Source organism: Saccoglossus kowalevskii, chromosome 21 (genome assembly GCF_978046115.1).
Source record: "Saccoglossus kowalevskii chromosome 21, keSacKowa6.1, whole genome shotgun sequence".
Taxonomy (NCBI): Eukaryota; Metazoa; Hemichordata; class Enteropneusta; family Harrimaniidae; genus Saccoglossus; species Saccoglossus kowalevskii.
This window is the reverse complement of record NC_140661.1, coordinates 18,102,302-18,121,701: the sequence shown is the minus strand read 5'-3', so window position 1 is coordinate 18,121,701 and position 19,400 is coordinate 18,102,302. Positions and strand designations below refer to the sequence as shown.

General features: G+C 35.7%; 1 protein-coding gene across 1 annotated transcript; it reads right to left on the bottom strand.

Annotated features, from left to right (window-relative positions):
- Positions 1-3,166: 3,166 nt before the first annotated feature.
- On the bottom strand, positions 3,167-19,379 carry LOC100368955 (vacuolar protein sorting-associated protein 4-like). The gene is made up of 10 exons (XM_002739139.4): positions 18,873-19,379; positions 18,587-18,599; positions 16,609-16,738; positions 14,782-14,902; positions 14,358-14,546; positions 11,954-12,107; positions 7,414-7,462; positions 6,770-6,996; positions 5,189-5,382; positions 3,167-4,486 (listed from the first exon to the last, which is right to left on the bottom strand). Exons 1-10 carry the CDS (start codon positions 18,895-18,897, stop codon positions 4,284-4,286), a joined length of 1,305 nt encoding a protein of 434 aa, XP_002739185.2. The 5' UTR covers positions 18,898-19,379; the 3' UTR covers positions 3,167-4,283.
- Between the last annotated feature and the right edge of the window lie 21 nt (positions 19,380-19,400).

The following is a 19,400-nucleotide window of genomic DNA, read 5'->3' as shown; positions in this document are numbered from 1 at the left end:
GTTTGTTTTGTAAAAATATCAGTATTTCACAATTATCAACAATTATTGGTGCTAACTGCAAATAGGCGTCAACCTTACATGTTGTGTAGTCAGCATAGTTCTGTAAAATTTGTCAGGCAATGTTTGGACTGTTAATTTGTCCATATGTCAATCTTTTTCAAAATTTACACAAAGACTGCACAAACTAAACTGGTGTGGCCCCTTGATTTTCTTTGATTTTAAACTTATTCCCAGTTTAGACGAAGTCTCAAACATGGACTTGTTGCATCCATGCGTTCGTCTGGACCTGTATCTCTGATCTCTGGAATGTTCTCTTCAAATTTTACACATAGCTAGAATCTTATTAGGTACAGGTGCCCTGTTGCTATTTTGGATCTAAAAATAGGCCAATTGGCCTGTTCAACGGTTTTTGCCAAAAAAGAATGTCGTTTCATATTATATATATTCATATGTTGGTAACATACACAGATTTGCACTGAAACCATATCAAGTCTGCGCATTATCACTAAGCATCATTGAAATCAGAAGCAATTTGGCTGGTAGTTTTTAAGAAATCGGAAATAGCATTTTTAACCAAAATGTCATTTGCTAAAAATAGAGAATTGAAGATATCACAATATGAACAAATCTGACATTGGTCTACCCAAGAAACCTGCATGCTAAGTATCAAAGCAAATTAGCTGGTAGTTTTCAAGAAGTCAAAAATGTAATTTTTTTTAACAAAAATGACAAAAAAAATGTACGTAATTGAAGATTGTTACCTTATCAACAAAACTAATAAAGGTCAACCCATTGCATGTGATCTATATCAGCCATGTTTACAAAACAATGTCATAGAAGAAGTCATTTAAACATTTTTATAGTTTTTGGTAGCTAATCTGCATAATTTTTGGTAGACCGATCTGTTTCAAACCTAGTATGATGGTTGTGTGCCTGATCCAGTTTTTCTATACATGTATTTCAATTCAAAATGGCTAACCAGCAGCCATTTAAAAAAAAAACCTTTTTTGAACATGTATATGATTTGATGCAAACTTGGTATGATAGTTTGGTGCTTGATGGGGTTTTTTTTTTCATTTTGATTCCAAATAGCATTTCATGGTTTTGCATATCTGGCGCCATTTTTCAGACATGTTTTGACCGATTGGTACAATGATAGTTGACATGCGCATTTTTTTGTCCGAATTTTAGTCATTAAAAATATCCAATTTGGGTCCTTTTTTTTGGACATGCATTTCCCAATTTTTTTTTTCTAATTTGATTTACTGATTATCAGTTACTGGTGTGCATCCTGTATTTATGTTTTTATTTAAAATGTTTCTCTGTTTTACATGTCTGTCTGCAGTCACCTCTAAGACAGATTTGTTTCAAAGTTGCCAGTGACAGAATAGTTGACACATGCTAGTAAATTTTTTTTTTGGTTGAATTTTTTACCAAAATCTCTAGGTACTCGTACCTTGCAGTGGCCACATGGTCATCCAAATTCAATCGGATTACATATATGAAGGATGAACAATCTGTGTACTGAGGTAGAAAATTAAAAACTAATATGGACATCAATGAAAGACAAAATATGTGCATCTGCAAGTAAAGTTTGATCATAGATCCCAGTATGTTGAGATGGACACCATCGATAAAATTTCAAATAAAAAAATAAATTATGTAAATGTTCTGGCAGTAAATGTAGTACAGTGCCCTCTATAGTTTTACAGGTATATGCTTTTATTTATACCAACCGACAGAGGGCACTGTTTGTCTGGAACTACATTGTACGATACTCGACCAAGACTTGTCTTTGCAACTAGATTTGATTAGTTGAATTAATTTGGTGAAAATTAATCACCAGTTCAACAGAATTCTTCCATTTAAGGTAGCGAGACTATTATTTGTGTTGAAAATTACGATTTTCACATTTATTTATTAATTGATGAAATGCACTATAAACTTTCATGTGATAAAGTCAACATAACATAGAATGTCATGTAAGTTGGTTAAAATGTAGATTTTCTGAAGGGAAGCAAGGCAGCCTCAGTAGTGTTTTCCAAAATCAACAACACAGGTTTAATCTGTGTGCCTATAAGTTTCAAAGATAAACTCAAGACAAAGCAATGTTAGGATGTGTTATCAGTAGCTATCTAACACACAATGAGTGTTTCCAAACATTTGAGTGGTTTGTCTCCGCCCCTGTTTGTTTCACAGATTAGTCATTTGCATATGAATGTGTCAGACACAAGGTCATACAGTCACTGAAAAAAAATCATTGATTTTGTTTTTTTCATATGACAAATTTATCCAATTATAGCTATCCCATTCCTTTATTTTTTGGTTTCCAATAGCCTTACACATTTGGATGTCCCTACACATGTTAAAACAGACCTTGATGGGAAAACAAATTGATTGTGCCGATAAACAAGTTTGAAAATCTTTGCTGTTACTTCATGGACGTTTTCTAGGAGTTTATGTTTTACAAAATACAAGGTCTTTAACAAAAAATAACATATACTTATTGTCGTCAAATTAACACCAAATTTTCACAGCTTTAAGGTGACAGTGAGAGGAACTTGAATGTGTCCAGACAAACTATTTCATCGATTATTTAACAACGAGTTGTGGTTTGAGTTGGGGGCAATGCGACTAAAACAGTAATTGAAATTCAGCACACTATTTTTTAAAACGCGTTGCTTGAATAAAACTGACCAGACACATTCAATTTACCAGACTATTGAACAACTAGGAAAAGTGACAAAAATACTTCTTATCACCAGCATAAATGCGTAATTATTTTTTTTACAGAAAAAGTAATTTTTCACCTTTGATTGAGTAACGCGTCGTAGAATGCAGATACCGGCATGCAAAATACACTTGTGAAAAGCTTGAAATCTGGCGATTCTAAAAATATATACTTTCCCGGGTCTATTTGTAGTCATTTAGTCACAATTAGAAGATGAAAACAAGTATGCAAATAATAGTCCCGCTACCTTAAATAAGGTTTTAAATATTAAAAGTAAGTTTTGAAATCAGTTGTAATAAACAATTCAAAATAATTTGTGGTGACAACGTCACAATGCAAAAATGTTTTTCATCACTATCATAGAATTACAACCACCCTGCACACGGATAACAAGAAGGCACGAGGATAAACATTAATAAATGAATTAGACAAAACTTGGTTAGCATTAATTGTTTTATTGCAATCAATATAAGCAATGAGAAGTCTGAAAATCTGTAGAGTACTGTAAAATCCTAACAGTATTTGTCAGTGTTAGCTAACGCATAGTGACTTCAACTCAGAAAATCAAGCACCCACCAAAATTATGATTACTAATATATTTGGTGGGCATAGTACTCCTAAAACAGGAAGTGGGAATAAAACCTTGTTTTACAAAACAAGTTATCATTGATTTCCACAACCTAACTGTTCACAAATATACACACAATTTAATTACAATATTATTTATGTACATGTATCATTATATTTTAAGATGCAAAAATATTTGGAGCATGTGGGAAAACAGTCAAAGCCAAGATCTTCATTATCTTCATTGTCAAAACGATTTTGAGTGTATGCATGATTTGACCCAGAACAACATTCTTTGACCTGATATGTCAGGTCTGTTATTAACCAATCAGAATACAGTTAGGTTACTGAAACAATTCTCTGTGGATTCCCAAATATTGGCGATATTATTTTCAATGCAAAGTGAATTTCTGATGTGCAATATGATGCCACTGATTTGGACTAAAAAAAAGATTGGATTTATACTGATGATTAGATTAGCAATTTTTGAAAGATAAACAGAGTTGAAACAGCAGTTCACACCCTATTCACGCTGTAATTTATTTATTCTGAAGAGTAAATCGCTGTTCAGTGACAAAAATTCGTGACTAGACAGTACAATTTGGGAATAGACGCAAAGGTAAACTTTCCCCCAAAATCACTTGACTGGACATGGACATGAAGGCTTTCACTGGTATTTAATTTCTTCATTTTGAGTGAATTCACTGGGTTTTTTAAATTCAAAAACATCTATTGTTTTACATGTTCACATGAATTCAGCTGAAGTCAAACGATCCACTTAGATGCGTTTAAAGTAGCAATATGTCATCGTTTCCTCCATTGTGACCTATCGTATTTGTTTTTTTGGAAGTGCATACAAGCCAAAAATTGTATTCATTGTATAAATGAATCATTAAAATCAGTTTGTCCATAGACACATGCATTGACTACTGATAAAGCATACTGCATTCGAAGTCTTCTCTTTTATAACATAATTATATTTATGTTAGCCATTCTGTCCAAAGCTCTTGGTGAACTCTGCAAAGCGTTCTAATTCATCTTTGGTGACCGTGCTACGATTCGTCTGTAACGATGTGATGAAGTCATCTACCACAACGTCTCTGGGTTGAACCTTATCAGGTGGCAGTTCTTGCATTGTTTTTTTCACGGCGCCAGGAACAGAAGCACTGCACGGCGTATACCGATCATCTGAGAATGAAATGTACAATATCAGTACCGCCAAATATTATAGGTTAATTATGCCACACACATAATTTGAGCTCATCCTATACTTTCCAAGTTGTCATGCAGTGACTTTTTGTCCATGGTATTGAAGAGAAACAACCTGAATTTTTTACAATGACAAAGCATAGTGGGTTTGTTGTTTAAACGTTATATATCCAAATGAAGGTGAAGAAATTGTTGATTCACGCACAGTATTGGTCAAGCCTGGCCTCTAACTGGCATCCTCATACCAGCAGTGTGCCCACAAACAGCACTGATTTTGTAAGAATCCTGAGTGACAATCATCAAAACTAGTAGGTTGGCCTTCAACAAAACAGCGAAATTGTAGGACTGTGTGGGTAAGTCGAGGTGCAGACATAAATATTGTGGCCCTTGATTTTACATTTATTTTATTTATAAAATGTGAATTTCATTTTATCAAATTACAAATTTCATAACTATAGTAAAATGTATCTCAGGATCAATATATCAATGTAATGTTGTTGTTTTTTTGGTTCAATGAAGGGGCAAGTGAGTTAGCACAGCAAATAGTTGTGCGTCAATGGCGTATCTGTTCCGTGGGCACCCTGCATACCAGGCACCTCTGTCAAACACCAGCTCTTTTGCAATTAGCTGTTTCCAAGTGCCCACAAGCCAATCCCTACGTCAGAAAAAAAAAATGTTTACCTGCAGTGCATATCCAGTGTGTGGCATGTTGCATATCTCTGATTGGCTGAAATAGAGCAGCTAACGTCAATGTGGCTATATCACTCCCAGAGTGGCCATCCGTCTCATCAGCTAGTAGATCCCAGTCAGCGTCAGCTAAGGTTTCAATGTTATTAGACACAGCATGAATCTTCATCAATGATATCCTGGCCTCTCTGAAAATATAATGTATCAGAATCTAAATATATATACGGCAATATACATCTAAAGAAATAATTCGCTCCACAGATTAGCTGCAAAATAGATCAGGGGCGGTAGACAGTGCCAGCACTGTTGTGAAACTGGATGACATTGAAATAACTTCCCTGATTGTTTACTAGTAGAACACATTACTTAAATGGTGGTAGTCGCGGCCACATGCATATGCAAAATCCATATTATTGCTCCGATTGTTACACAGACTTACTAAAAAATGGGCACTACAAATGTTTACCTACAAGTAGATAATTCCTGAGAGGGTTGAAACACCTGAAAGCTCACTAAGGAGTCGGTATCTAGTGCACTTGGCTACTAGATCAAAACTTGAATTCATACATGTACCGTATAATCTCTAGAATAGAGGGAAGTGAAGAGTCTTAATTTGGTTCTAAAATAGGCGACACGAAATGTTGAAAAATTACAGTCAATCTATAAAACTGTTCACATGATAACAAAAATTACTGTAAAATCTGTATTAGAAACAACTGCTTCTATTAAAATGGTACAATGCAATAGAGGGGGATGTGGCTTCTATTAGAGCATCTACACATACGAGTAATGATGAATTTCTCAAGTATTCAAAAAGAATGGCCTCTAATACAGATTTTATGGTACTCAGTATATTTAATGTAATATGCATTTATTTTTTTTACTTTTGTTTGTAATGAGAAGTATATTCTAAAAAAAGTTTCAAATAAGAACAACATTTCGATGGGAGAACGGCATGATTTTTTTCTCGAAAGGTAAACTGAGCATTGAAGAAGAATTTAACATATTTTACGTTGACAACAGCTCATTGTTTACCCATTCACACTACCGACAATAAACAACGTACTCTTCAATAGGAGTCAATGACTATGAAAAATCTAAAATTAGACGTCAGGAAGGATTGAAATGATCGAAAAATAACGCCTAAATTAGAGACTATATGGTACTTCTCACTTGTAGTATACATTGGATTGTAGGAAAATCAATGTTTATCAACACAAATTTTGCATGCGATGCCCTACCCAGTAATTTATATATTGCTGTTTTAACCAGCTGGCCCAGTCTATGGGTGATCCGACAGTCTGTGAGAAATTTTTGAGGTGAGAGATGTAAATGCGTTTACCAAACTTCCAATTCTCCACTCAGAGTATACGCTCTAAGGTAGGCGATTATATCATAGAAAGAAATGGAGTTAGTCATTCTTAAGTATTTTAGCTGTGATGGCCCAGAGAATCGTGTCCAGATTAGTATTTGTGATTTTAATGATGTCAGTGGTCTGTCCAACACAGTACAGCTGATAAAGTTCCATGCTCACATTCAGCACAGCAGACGAACAGACACACTGCATGTCATTACCTGTCTGGTAGTGGAACATAAATTCTTTTTTGAAACCTTCTCAGAAAAGCAGTATCCAACTCCCAGGGACAGTTAGTAGCGCAGAGTAGAAAGAGATTATCTGCGCTGTCTGTATTATCAGCACCTTCCATCTGTTTCATCAATTCAGTCTTTATTCGCCTTGTGTGTTCTTCCTCCCGACAGCTTCTCTTGCGACAAATACTGTCAATTTCATCAATAAATACAACCTACAATATCCAAGATGAAGACAAAATATTTCACTGTAAATCTATGTGAAATATACAGTACAAAATTTGTGTATATTGGACATAGACTAGCCAGGAATTTTTTTAAACAAGGAAACAGGTGCAGCGCCCTCATGCCATGGTCATGCACCCCCTTACCCTGGGGAGCAGATCCTCTGGCAACCATAAAATTCTAATTGACCAGGGAACACATGTGGCCACAATCTTCAACTGTGACCTGTCTGATAGTAATTTTGGCCCCAAGGAAGCCATAGAATGCTCCATTTCAACTTAGAATTATCAAAAACTCCACACTCTAGTAGGGAGAAACCTATCTCCCCTACTTGGTGGCACCGCTGAATTGCAGCGCTCCCTCTTGCATTTTTTTTCTAGAAAAACACCTGCAAGGTATTCACTCACCGATCTTCCTTTTTGGTCAACAGCATGCTGAAACAACTCTTTGATTAATCTGTAATAATCAAGATATAAAAGATATGAAAAAAATGTTTTAAATTATTTTTCTATAATTTTTTTGTTAATTTTGAATCAAAATTTCTAATTACTACTGATCTTGATTAAAACTTGGAAAAAATAATGATTTATGTAGAATTTATTTGTTGGTGATAAATTCTAGCTTTGATGATACGAGGGTCAAATAAATGAGCAGTATAGCAACATTCTGACAAAAAATGGCTATGAGTCGGCCATTTTTCTAGCCCTTAAACAACAGTTCAGGGCAAGGTAAATGTCTGTTTTCCATCATTCGTCTCTGGTTCATTGTGAGCTCAGAAGTTTGTTTCCAAACTGATTCATCTTATGTATTAGTATATATTCTGGATCTGTTTGTTAATATTGTTATGCAAATAAAACTATGAATAATGATGAAAAACATATGGAGAGTGAAATACATAGAGAAACAAGCAGCCTGTCGGCTGAGATAGCTCCGCTGTTAGCAATGCCCATTTAAATTAAAGAACTGAAGATATCATTAGAAAACGAACAATATGTATAGTATCAAAGCAATTGCATTTGTGATTTTTAACAAGAAGTCGAAAATATCATTTTTTACCAAAAATTACAAAAATATTCATCAAAATTACAGAATTAAAGATATCACAAAATGAACAAATCTGAAAGAGGTCCTCATGTAGTGCCTATATATATAATATCAAAGCAATCAGACTTGCAGTTTTCAACAAGAAGTTGAAATTATCGCTTTTTACCAAAAATTACAAAAATATTCACCAAAATTAAAGAATTGAAGATATCATCACGAAATGAACAAATCTGAAAGAGGTCCACATCTAGTACCTATATATGTATTATCAAAGAAATCGGACTTGTGGTTTTTAACAAGAAGTCGAAAATATCACTTTTTACCAAAAATATTCATCAAAATTTAAGAATTAAAGATGTCACCCTGAAATGAACAAATCTGAGAGAGGTCCAAATGTAGTACCTATATATATGTAATATCAAAGAAATCGGACTTGCAGTTTTCAACAAGAAGTCGAAAATATCACTTTTTACCAAAAATATTGAAGATATCATCATGAAATGAACAAATCTAAGAGAGGTCTACCCAAGGTACATATACACCAAGTATCAAAGCATTCAGGCTTGTAGTTCTCAAGAAGAAGTCGAAAAAGTAAAACATTGACACGGACGACGGACAATCACTCATATGATAAGCTTCGCTTGGCAAAGTCAACAGTGGAGCTAAATAGTTAAATTCTACCTTTTGCAATTCTGTAGACCATTATTAAATGATAACAAAACAGAGGTGAGTATGTGCAAGAATATTCTATAAGATATAAACGCAGTCCTGTTTCATGGATTTTCAGATTTGTCCACTTTGTGTTCAAACTTTAAATTTCACATGCAGGTATCTCCAATTGGTCTAAAAAATCTAAAAATTTAGGTGATTATTTTAGCATTTGCATCAAAGTTTATATTTTACATCCCAATATTTTTAACTGCCCCATGCTTGCTACTTTTCCTGCCTTGTGCAAATTTTCCAGAAGGCAAGGCTTTTATAGTTTCTTTTTGTTTAATCAAACTGACAACAACAGATACAACAAGGTCTTCTGAAGTACTAAGACTATTCCCGAGATACAGTTCACGGAACGTACAAACTCTTGAATGAAATGAAAAAGGCCAAAAAAAAAATTATTTTGTTTCCCTCAGCATCGACCGAAAAATATGAAATATCGGGTCATGTTTTTTTGTTGTTTTTTAATAGGCTCACATATTGAAAACTCGCCATTTTAAGCAGTAAAAAATTGTTTCCTAACAAAAAATTAACGATCCTGGACCGTTGTTTGATCCCCAGGGTCCCCAGGGGATAAGTGGCGACTTTGAACCTTGAGTTGATCTGTATTTAAATACAAAAGACTGAAAGAAACACTTTGATTTTTGTATTTAATATCTAGCATGCATTTGATTGATTGCCATATACCTAGGCTATTCACGATACCCTTAGTTTTCACAAGTTTAAAAAAAAAACAAGTCATTGTCAATGACACGTCCCCGTTCCGTTCATATTTGAGTGACATATACATTCAAAGCAGATCATGACCGAAATGCACCTGCATATGTACAACACATTGTGCTAAATCTGAACAAAATCCATCCATGCATGACTGAGATCCGGTTCTGGAATTGTGAAAATACGTGATTTTGATGCATTTTCGGCCTTAAAATGGCCATCATTTCGCTATTGTTAAGCAGATCATGAAACAAAGGCACATATCTATTTGTGACATGATGTACCATGTGTGTGTGAAGTTTGAACTTGATCAATCCAGACATGTCTTGGATACGGATCCAGAACTGAATTCTTTAACAAAATGGCCGCCAGCCGGCCATTTCGAACTTGATCCGAAAAAAAAAAAGACGTGCATCAAGGTCCTATTATGTTTAATGTATGTACCAAATTTGAACAAAATCCATCCATGCATAACTGAGATACGGGTCCGGAATGGTGAAAATGTGCGATTTCAATGCATTTTCGGCCTTAAAGCGGCCGCCATTTGGCTATCGTTAATGAGATCATGATACAAATGCACATACATATTTGTGACATGATGTACCTTGTGTGTGTGAAGTTTGAACTCGATCAATCCAAGCATGTCTCGGATACGGATCCAGAACTGAATTCTTTAAAACAAAATGGCCGCCAGTCGGCTATTTCGAACTTGATCCGAAAAAAAAAATGACGTGCATCAAGGTCCTATTATGTTTAATGTATGTACCAAGTTTGAATGAAATCCGTCCATGCATAACTGAGATCCGGGTCCGGAATGGTGAAAATGTGCGATTTCAATGCAGTTTCGGCCTTAAAGCGGCCGCCATTTGGCTATCGTTAATGAGATCATGAAACAAATACACATACATATTTGTGACATGATGTACCTTGTGTGTGTGAAGTTTGAACTTGATCAATCCAGACATGTCTCGGATACGGATCCAGAACTGAATTCTTTAAAACAAAATGGCCGCCAGTCGGCTATTTCGAACTTGATCCGAAAAAAAAAATGACGTGCATCAAGGTCCTATTATGTTTAATGTATGTACCAAGTTTGAATGAAATCTGTCCATGCATAACTGAGATCCGGGTCCGGAATGGTGAAAATGTGGGATTTCAATGCAGTTTCGGCCTTAAAGCGGCCGCCATTTGGCTATCGTTAATGAGATCATGAAACAAATACACATACATATTTGTGACATGATGTACCTTGTGTGTGTGAAGTTTGAACTTGATCAATCCAGACATGTCTCGGATACGGATCCAGAACTGAATTCTTTAAAACAAAATGGCCGCCAGTCGGCTATTTCGAACTTGATCCGAAAAAAAAAATGACGTGCATCAAGGTCCTATTATGTTTAATGTATGTACCAAATTTGAATGAAATCCGTCCATGCATAACTGAGATCCGGGTCCGGAATAGTGAAAATGTGCGATTTCAATGCAGTTTCGGCCTTAAAGCGGCCGCCATTTGGCTATCGTTAATGAGATCATGAAACAAATACACATACATATTTGTGACATGATGTACCTTGTGTGTGTGAAGTTTGAACTCGATCAATCCAGACATGTCTCGGATACGGATCCAGAACTGAATTCTTTAAAACAAAATGGCCGCCAGTAGGCTATTTCGAACTTGATCCGAAAAAAAAAATGACGTGCATCAAGGTCCTATTATGTTTAATGTATGTATCAAATTTGAATGAAATCCGTCCATGCATAACTGAGATCCGGGTCCGGAATGGTGAAAATGTGCGATTTCAATGCATTTTCGGCCTTAAAGCGGCCGCCATTTGGCTATCGTTAATGAGATCATGAAACAAATGCACATACATATTTGTGACATGATGTACCTTGTGTGTGTGAAGTTTGAACTCGATCAATCCAAGCATGTCTCAGATACGGATCCAGAACTGAATTCTTTAAAACAAAATGGCCGCCAGTCGGCCATTTCGAACCCGATCCAAAAAAAAAAATGACGTGCATCAAGGTCCTATTATGTTTAATGTATGTACCAAATTTGAACAAAATCCGTCCATGCATAACTGAGATCCGGGTCCGGAATGGTGAAAATGTGCGATTTTGATGCATTTTCGGCCTTAAAATGGCCGCTATTCGGCTATCGTTAATCGGATCATGAAAAAAATGCATGTGCATATGTCCCATATAATGTGTGATGTATGAGTGAAGTTTGAACTCAATCGGTCCATGCATGTTCGAGATACAGGTGATCACGGACGCACGGACGCACGGAAGCACGGACGCACGGACGCACGGACGCACACAGGGCAAAACATAAGTCCCCGTTTTGGGACTGCGTCCGAACGGGGACTAAAAAATCTGACCGACCGACCCAATTTTTCAATTTTCCAACTTGAGGGCAACATAAGTTTTTTTTTTTTTTTTTTGGCCTAATGCCCCTTTCAAACTTACTTTTCACTTTCACCAACCCAGCTTGAAACCAAATCAGAACTGGACACACAATAGAACACTGAATCAATTTCCGAGGACACGGCTTGTGCAAGTCTTGATTTGCCAGTTCCGGGTGGACCATATAATAAAATTCGTTTCCATGGTTTTCTGCCACCTGAAAAGTAATGTAAACGAAATTTTAAGTGTACGTCTTGACTACCCTGAGTGCCAGTGTTGGCTTTCATGGCTGCCATAATGTTCAAACATTAGATGATGAAAGATATAAACAGCAGTTAACATCCTTGCTCCTGGAATAAAGAGATGTTTAACTGCGGCAAACATGAAAGTGAATGGTAGGAGAGCTCAGCGCAATATTGCGTGTCGTGTCAATTTATGTGAGCAAGTGATTCCGCCACCTCTTTTACAGTAGTGTCTGGCACAATTCCTAGTTGCTTGTTCAACGCTCTACAAATTGTGGTACTTGGAATGAAATTCGACTTTTAAAATGCTACAGTGCAATTGTATTGGATTTAAAAAACTCATCCCAGTTTTCGTATTTTCTGTATAAATACACTTCACTATGCATTTTCTTTGTCGGTACATAAAACATAGGTTTATTTTTACATTCATTTGTTAAATTGAAATTGGCAAAATGTTAACATTTGTGTTTCTGTACAAGCAAAATGACAAGTGTTTTGATATGTGATGTTCAGATTCAAGAATAGACATCTCATCAAAGAAAACACCAGAAATTCACGTCTAAGCTCTTTCTATTGTCTATGGTTACACATGATATTTACCGTACTCGACCGCGTTAGCACCCAGGGGCCTCAACTCAGAAAATCACGATTTTGTAGGGGTGGGCGCTTACCCGAGCACCCCCCTCGAAAAAGAGTGCAAACGAAAATTTTGATTCATCAAGTGACAGATTACGTCTTTGAGGAAAAATAAAATTACTAAATTAGTTGCGTCGTCATTGATTTTCACAATGAAGAAACAGAAATGGTCACAAAAAATACGCACATTTTATTACAATAATAATTACGTACCACCATAATTTACGGAATTAAAAACATTTAACTCTGTTGGAACACAGTCGAAGTCAAAATTGTCATATTATTTCCAATGACGAAGTCGTTGGATCGTACGCAAACTCTCGATGAAAATCACTTTCCGCCATGATGCAATTGCAGACTTGACCTACAGCAGCGTCCTTTGATCTAATGGGTCGTGTTGGTTATTAACTAATCAGAATGCTGTGTTGTACTGTTATGTATGGCTCAAGTTAAATATAAAATATTACAAACAGATTTAAATGTATTTTGATTTAGAAATTCAATTCAATAGCGCCCTCCACTGTGTCTGATTAAATGTGGTTTTGGCCGTTGATGGCGTTTTTGAATCCACAATGCTTTGCGTACGAAAGCTGAGGGTTTTGGTCACTTTTTGGTTTACCGTCGACATGTGTTGTTTATTTTCCTCTTGTTTCCCTTTCTTGAATTTAGAGCTTGTTTTAGGTGTCTTCTGTTTCAGGTCGTTTCAGTGATCCGCGAAATTCGTCAGTGCCGCCCGAAGTCCTTACCTGTACGCAATATCAAGACAAAGGAACGTCGCTCTGCAAGTTTCGTGATACAACAAAGACCGGCCACGTGGTGAAGACTCGTACGCCATTCGGACCAGCTGGAATGTACTTGACATTTATTTGATAAGTAGACCCTATTATTTCCTGTATTTTAGAGCATATCCTTGTAATGTAACTTTATTTATGCATTTGAGTGGTGTAAGTTAATTATATGTTTATGGCCGTATTATTAATTTATTTACAAGTACTATAAATGAAAGTAAAATATAATATCCCATACATTTGTGTCATTATTTGGTAATAGTCCAACCCGAGAAAAATAGGGGAATTTGTCCACCCTTGGCTTATAGTTGAAATCGTGACATGTACTGACGCAATTCTTCGGAAATTCTCGAAGACTTTCTGGTAACACAATGCGGAAGTGAATAATCAATGTCGAAGTACGATCACTTGGAATTGATTTCAGCAAATAAACGACATGGTTTTTCCAAAAAAACTAGTAACTAGTCATTTTTGAGAGGTAAACTGAATATGGCATGAACTATTTACCGCATTTTACTTGTATTAACAGGTCATTGTCGAAGCGTAGTTTACGCACGGTTACCGTGTTCTACGCATTCACAACATGTTCACAGCGATCGATATCCACGCTGTATCATATAAAAACGATTATAAAGATTCGTTACGCAAGGCCAAGTTTTAAATTAGTTGCATTTTGAAGGGGTGGGCGCTTTGCCGAATGTGACCCCAAATATAAAAATTGCGCAAAAGTGGGGGGTGGGCGCTTGCCCGGGCATGAGCGCTAACGCGGTCGAGTACGGTATCTGAAATAGATCATCCCACCTGTGAATAAATGCGGATACTGTACAGGCATGATGATGGCTTCTTTTAGCGTCTGCTTAGCTTCAACAAGACCTGCAACATCATCAAACTTTATATGTCCTTTCTGTACTATGGTGTCGGCTATGGCGCAACGTAATTTACTTTTCTGACCACTGTCAGCTGCGGAATCTTTACTCTTGCTACCAGCATCTGTTGAAACAATAGTACACATGCAGGATTGGATCATTCAGCACAATGACTACGTATACTGCCCTCTATATTTCAATCAAACTCGCAACGTCCAAGCACTAGTGTACAAGAGAGCCGCTTTTAGCTCACCAGACAAGGTCTGATTAACGCTCTAATTTGACTACAACAATAAGGAATGTATTTAAACAGTACGACCTACAGTACACTGGTCAGAACATGAATTCAGTCAACTTACCACTTGTACTGGACTGACTTGATACGGAGCTATCCAGCATGCAATCATCTAACTGTTCTTTCTTGGCTTTCAATACCGTCAAATGATTACATATGGCGATGCTCAGTTCATCCAATGCTTTCTGCAATGTACATGACAAGTGACCATTATTTACTGTCCGAATAACCTGGCTATCCAGGGACTGAAATAGAATTATTTCCCTGCATGCATAGTGTGCATGTTGAATTTGAAATTTACCTGCACTAACTTGTTGTGAAATGCACTACTTTTAAAGTTTAAATAAAATTTACGGGTTCTCGTTTGATGCGATCACGAAAGAATCGTTTTTTTTTTAGTTGTTTCACAATGTTGGTTGAACTTAATTGAGGCTTAGTGAATATAATGAAAAAATGTTGTTTCTACATGCACAGCGTGCACATTATATTTTGAGTTTACTTGCACTAGCTAATAATCTATGTGCATAATGCAGTGTGCACCATAGTATTTCGATCCCTGCTACCTCAGATGCAACATTCTGATCTTAAAAACCTGACAAAGGTAGGGGTTAGTCACTCTCTGTTTCTCGTTTCCGTGCGCATTATTTTGAACTATGTGCCTTGAATGTCTTTTTTCCTTCTAAAGCATTCCAAAATGCGCTTGTACTCTACTTGTCTCAAATTTCCCCCCTTTTAGCTCAGTATTAAAAAAAAAAAAAAAATTGCCATTTTAAAATTTCCATGGCCTTAATTATTATTGATTAATATGCTGCAGCCAGTGTATACTACATGTAAATCTAAGACACTATGCATATCATGCAGGAATGGATTCTCTATTCACTGTGAGATCACACGTATGACATGAAATTTGTGAACCAAACATTGCATGAGGGCGCTGCACCTGTTTCCTTGTTTAAAAACATTCCTGGCTGCAAAATTTGATTCTGAATTTCTTCTTTCAAAGCTCAATGTCAAAATGTCTACTAATCACTATTAAGAAATAAAAACATGTACAAAAAAATGTTTATGTAAAAATGAAGTCTACAATTTTGTATATACACAATGGATTTTGTTTTGGCAGAAGTCGTCTGACATGATCCACATTATATACTGTCAAATACTTTATTTTCACTTGGAATTCATTTTCACTATAGGAATAATTCAGTGAAAATAAAATCAGCGAATATATCTTTTTTTCTATATTTCACATTCAACTCATCAAAAATCAGTGAAAATAAACTCCATACATAACACCCAAAAAAGCATTTTCAGCAAAAATTCATTCCAGCTAAAATAATAGTTTACAGTATACAACATCATGAACTGGGATTACAAGAAAAGCATTCATGGTGGGACAAATGACAAACAACTTAATAAACATAATAACCCAAACATTTTGAGACATTGTTTATTCTTATTGCTGATAAATGATTTTTTTTGAGCTATTCATTAAAAAATTTACAATTAGAATTAATATTTCACTGTTATTAGTGAAGTAATAAACACCATTTCCTTTTTTCTTTGCAGGGGGATGTTCGGGCATACACCACCCCTAGTTGTTGGCAATTTTCCATGTTCAGGACCCTGGGCGCTTACCCAGACAACTACAATAAGTAATATGAAATTTGGACTGTGACCCCAATTTTGTATTTTTCACAAAGGATTTTGTACAGCAATAAGCTCATCCACAAATACTGTCATAAAACTATACTGATCAACTATTAAACAAGATTTTTTTGTTGGTTTTTGCTCCACAGAATTAAATGAACAACGTATTTCACCATGTTCAATGAGACGCACATCCAACATAATTTAGTGAGATTACTGCTGTAGCTATGATAATAAAACCTACCTTTCTGACTGGATTCTTTTCAATCTGTTGAATACCCTCTATCATACGAGCACAATTCTCACAGTTTCTGATCAACATTTCAATATCCACATTGTGCGTCTTTCGGCATTCCTCGGCAGCAGCTGCTAACCTGATTTTATGCAAATTAGTTTATGGTTTGTTTTTTTCCTTGAATATTTGAATATCAATGATGTCACTTCTAACTTAAAGGCCCAGGTATACTATAAATACGCTCCTAAACAATAGGGATTATTTCCTTGCTTGTCACGCTGTAGTAAACAGCTCCAGCCAAGCTCCGGTAAAAACGTGTTTTCTCGAACTTACAGGTCGATTATGTCGTGCCAAAGTGGATGCATGTGACTATGAATATCACAGCAGTGACTGTGTGTAATATTTATGACAATAAATTGTGTACGAGCTGAGATTTTGGCGGATAAAAGTAAAAAACATGAACCGGGGAAAGGGATGCGCGACTAATCTTGAATAATTACTACTGTCAATCAAAGTCACGTGATGCTGGACCGCTGAAACAGGATGCGTCATAGGCTATGCAAGTGATTAACACCATGCATTAGAATAGCCACACCTCCAATTCACACTTGCCCTGGGCAAGTGAATTGGGCCTTTAATTGTTATAAACAATCACCATGCAAACCAGGATATGAATGTTCTTTGATTGATATGTTACAAAGAGAGACAAAGTCTTTTTGACTCAGTTTAACCATGGAAGTAAAAAACAGATTATGTTTTTACCTCCATGGTTTAACACAGGTGTAAAAATTTTAGAAAAAAAAAACTCAAAGATATCTAAGTTTAATCAATTATCATTACAATTATTATTATTATTAATCATGCAAAAAATGGCACCCACACCTATTTTGTAAACAAACTGAACAGAAACTTTTTTTCTTTTCTTTTTTTTGCTGATAACTCTTGTACATTGTTGATTCAATCACTGCCAAAACAGAATTAATTCATGTCCAAAAGTGAGGGTCAACACAAGGTCAACAATGAACACATGTTTACACATGGCACTGGAAAAAAACATGTGTAGTACATTCAGCCACAGTCCCGTGATTCAGCACATTTAAAGCAGAATAATTAAACTGCACAAATGGAGTTAGGCAGTAGGAACCTGGGAGTTAGGGTGCTGTACAAAGGGTCATAGGAACAGTCACTGTGCATATCAAAAACTGTAAATTACTTTATTTTCACTTGGAATTAATTTTTGCTATTTTCGCTGAGGAATGATTCAGTGAAAATATAATCCAGCGAATATACCTTTTTTCCTATATTTTACATTCAACTCATCAAAAATCAGTGAAAATAAATTTCCTACAAAACTAAAAAGTGTTTTTAGCGAAAATTAGTTCCAGCTAAAATAAATTATTGTACAGTACTATCAGACTTTGATCAATTAGACAATTGTAAACTTTAATAGAATGGGGGTATGGCGATGGAAACATTTTTTTTTTGCAAAATGAAGAGAATCAAATATTAAATAGAATAACTTCATAAACAAGAAAAATTCTGGTTTAATTGTAGTGGACATTTTTTTTAAATGTAAATAATGTCTTCCCTCGCTTACTGTAAAACTTGTTTTTTTCTAGCTAGCATGTTATTTAAGCTAATCCGTAATTTCATTAATTCAAGATGTCGCGAAATGAAGTATATTCCAGAAAGGGATGGTTAACATTTTAGATTCTGTTAATTCATGCATTGAGTCAAATTCATGTAAAATGGCATGCACATATTTCAAAGTGATAGTAGTTTTTAGTTAATTTATTGTTGTTGAAAGATTTTTTTTTTTTTTTAAATATAAATTTATTTTTCTGTAATTTTCTCTATAGAATTATCTCCAAAAATCACCCCGGACCCCTATTTATAATGGTCAACCCCTATAATATATTTTTCAGTTGCATCATCCATGCCAAGTTTATATGGCCCCGAGCTGAAGAGCAACAAAGTTTTAACTTACCAAACTGAGGCCTCTGCATATGAAAGAAAATAAGAGAGAGATAAGAAAAAATAAGAGTCAAATTTCACGTACGATAGTGATACAATCTACCGGCATGTGGAATATTATCGCAGTTTCCAATTTCACTGAAACGTGTCCGTGGAAGTCAATTATATATTTATTTTTGGAAATGTTTAACCTCCGGGTTTAACTACGTCGATCGCAGTTACATCAGCTCAACAGAAAAAGTAACAAGCATATTTCACAAAATCGATGCAGATCATGGACATAAAAAATATATACCCACCTTCGTACTGCTGGTCAACACTCATGATGCGTTTTACAAATACACTTGTAATTGTGAATTAAACGGAGCCTGAGCCAAAGTTTCCGATCCACGTTGAAACATCGATCAAATCACCATCTAATTCCACGTTTAACTCGTTTCATCAATGTACATCATGGATTCAATCCACATGACGACAGCAGCAGACTGTTGACTACTTTCAATTGTATGCAAATGTTCTGTAACAGGGGGCATGGAATCCTTGACTGCTGTTTACTCGGAAGATCAATGACATCGGTCACAACTGGTGAATATATTCAAAATGGCCGCTTCAATCAAATCAGACGACACAACGCCCCAAGATGATGACACCGATCAACAAATCAAAATGAGATCTGCGTTAATCTACTGGTAGAATTATATTCCTTAGGTCAAATACAGTTTGCGGTCAACAGAGTACATCGTGAAAAGATGCGACTAGAAGATAATTTCAATGATGACTCGTAAATTTTTTTTATCCCATTCAAGTTGATCAACCGGACAGTAATG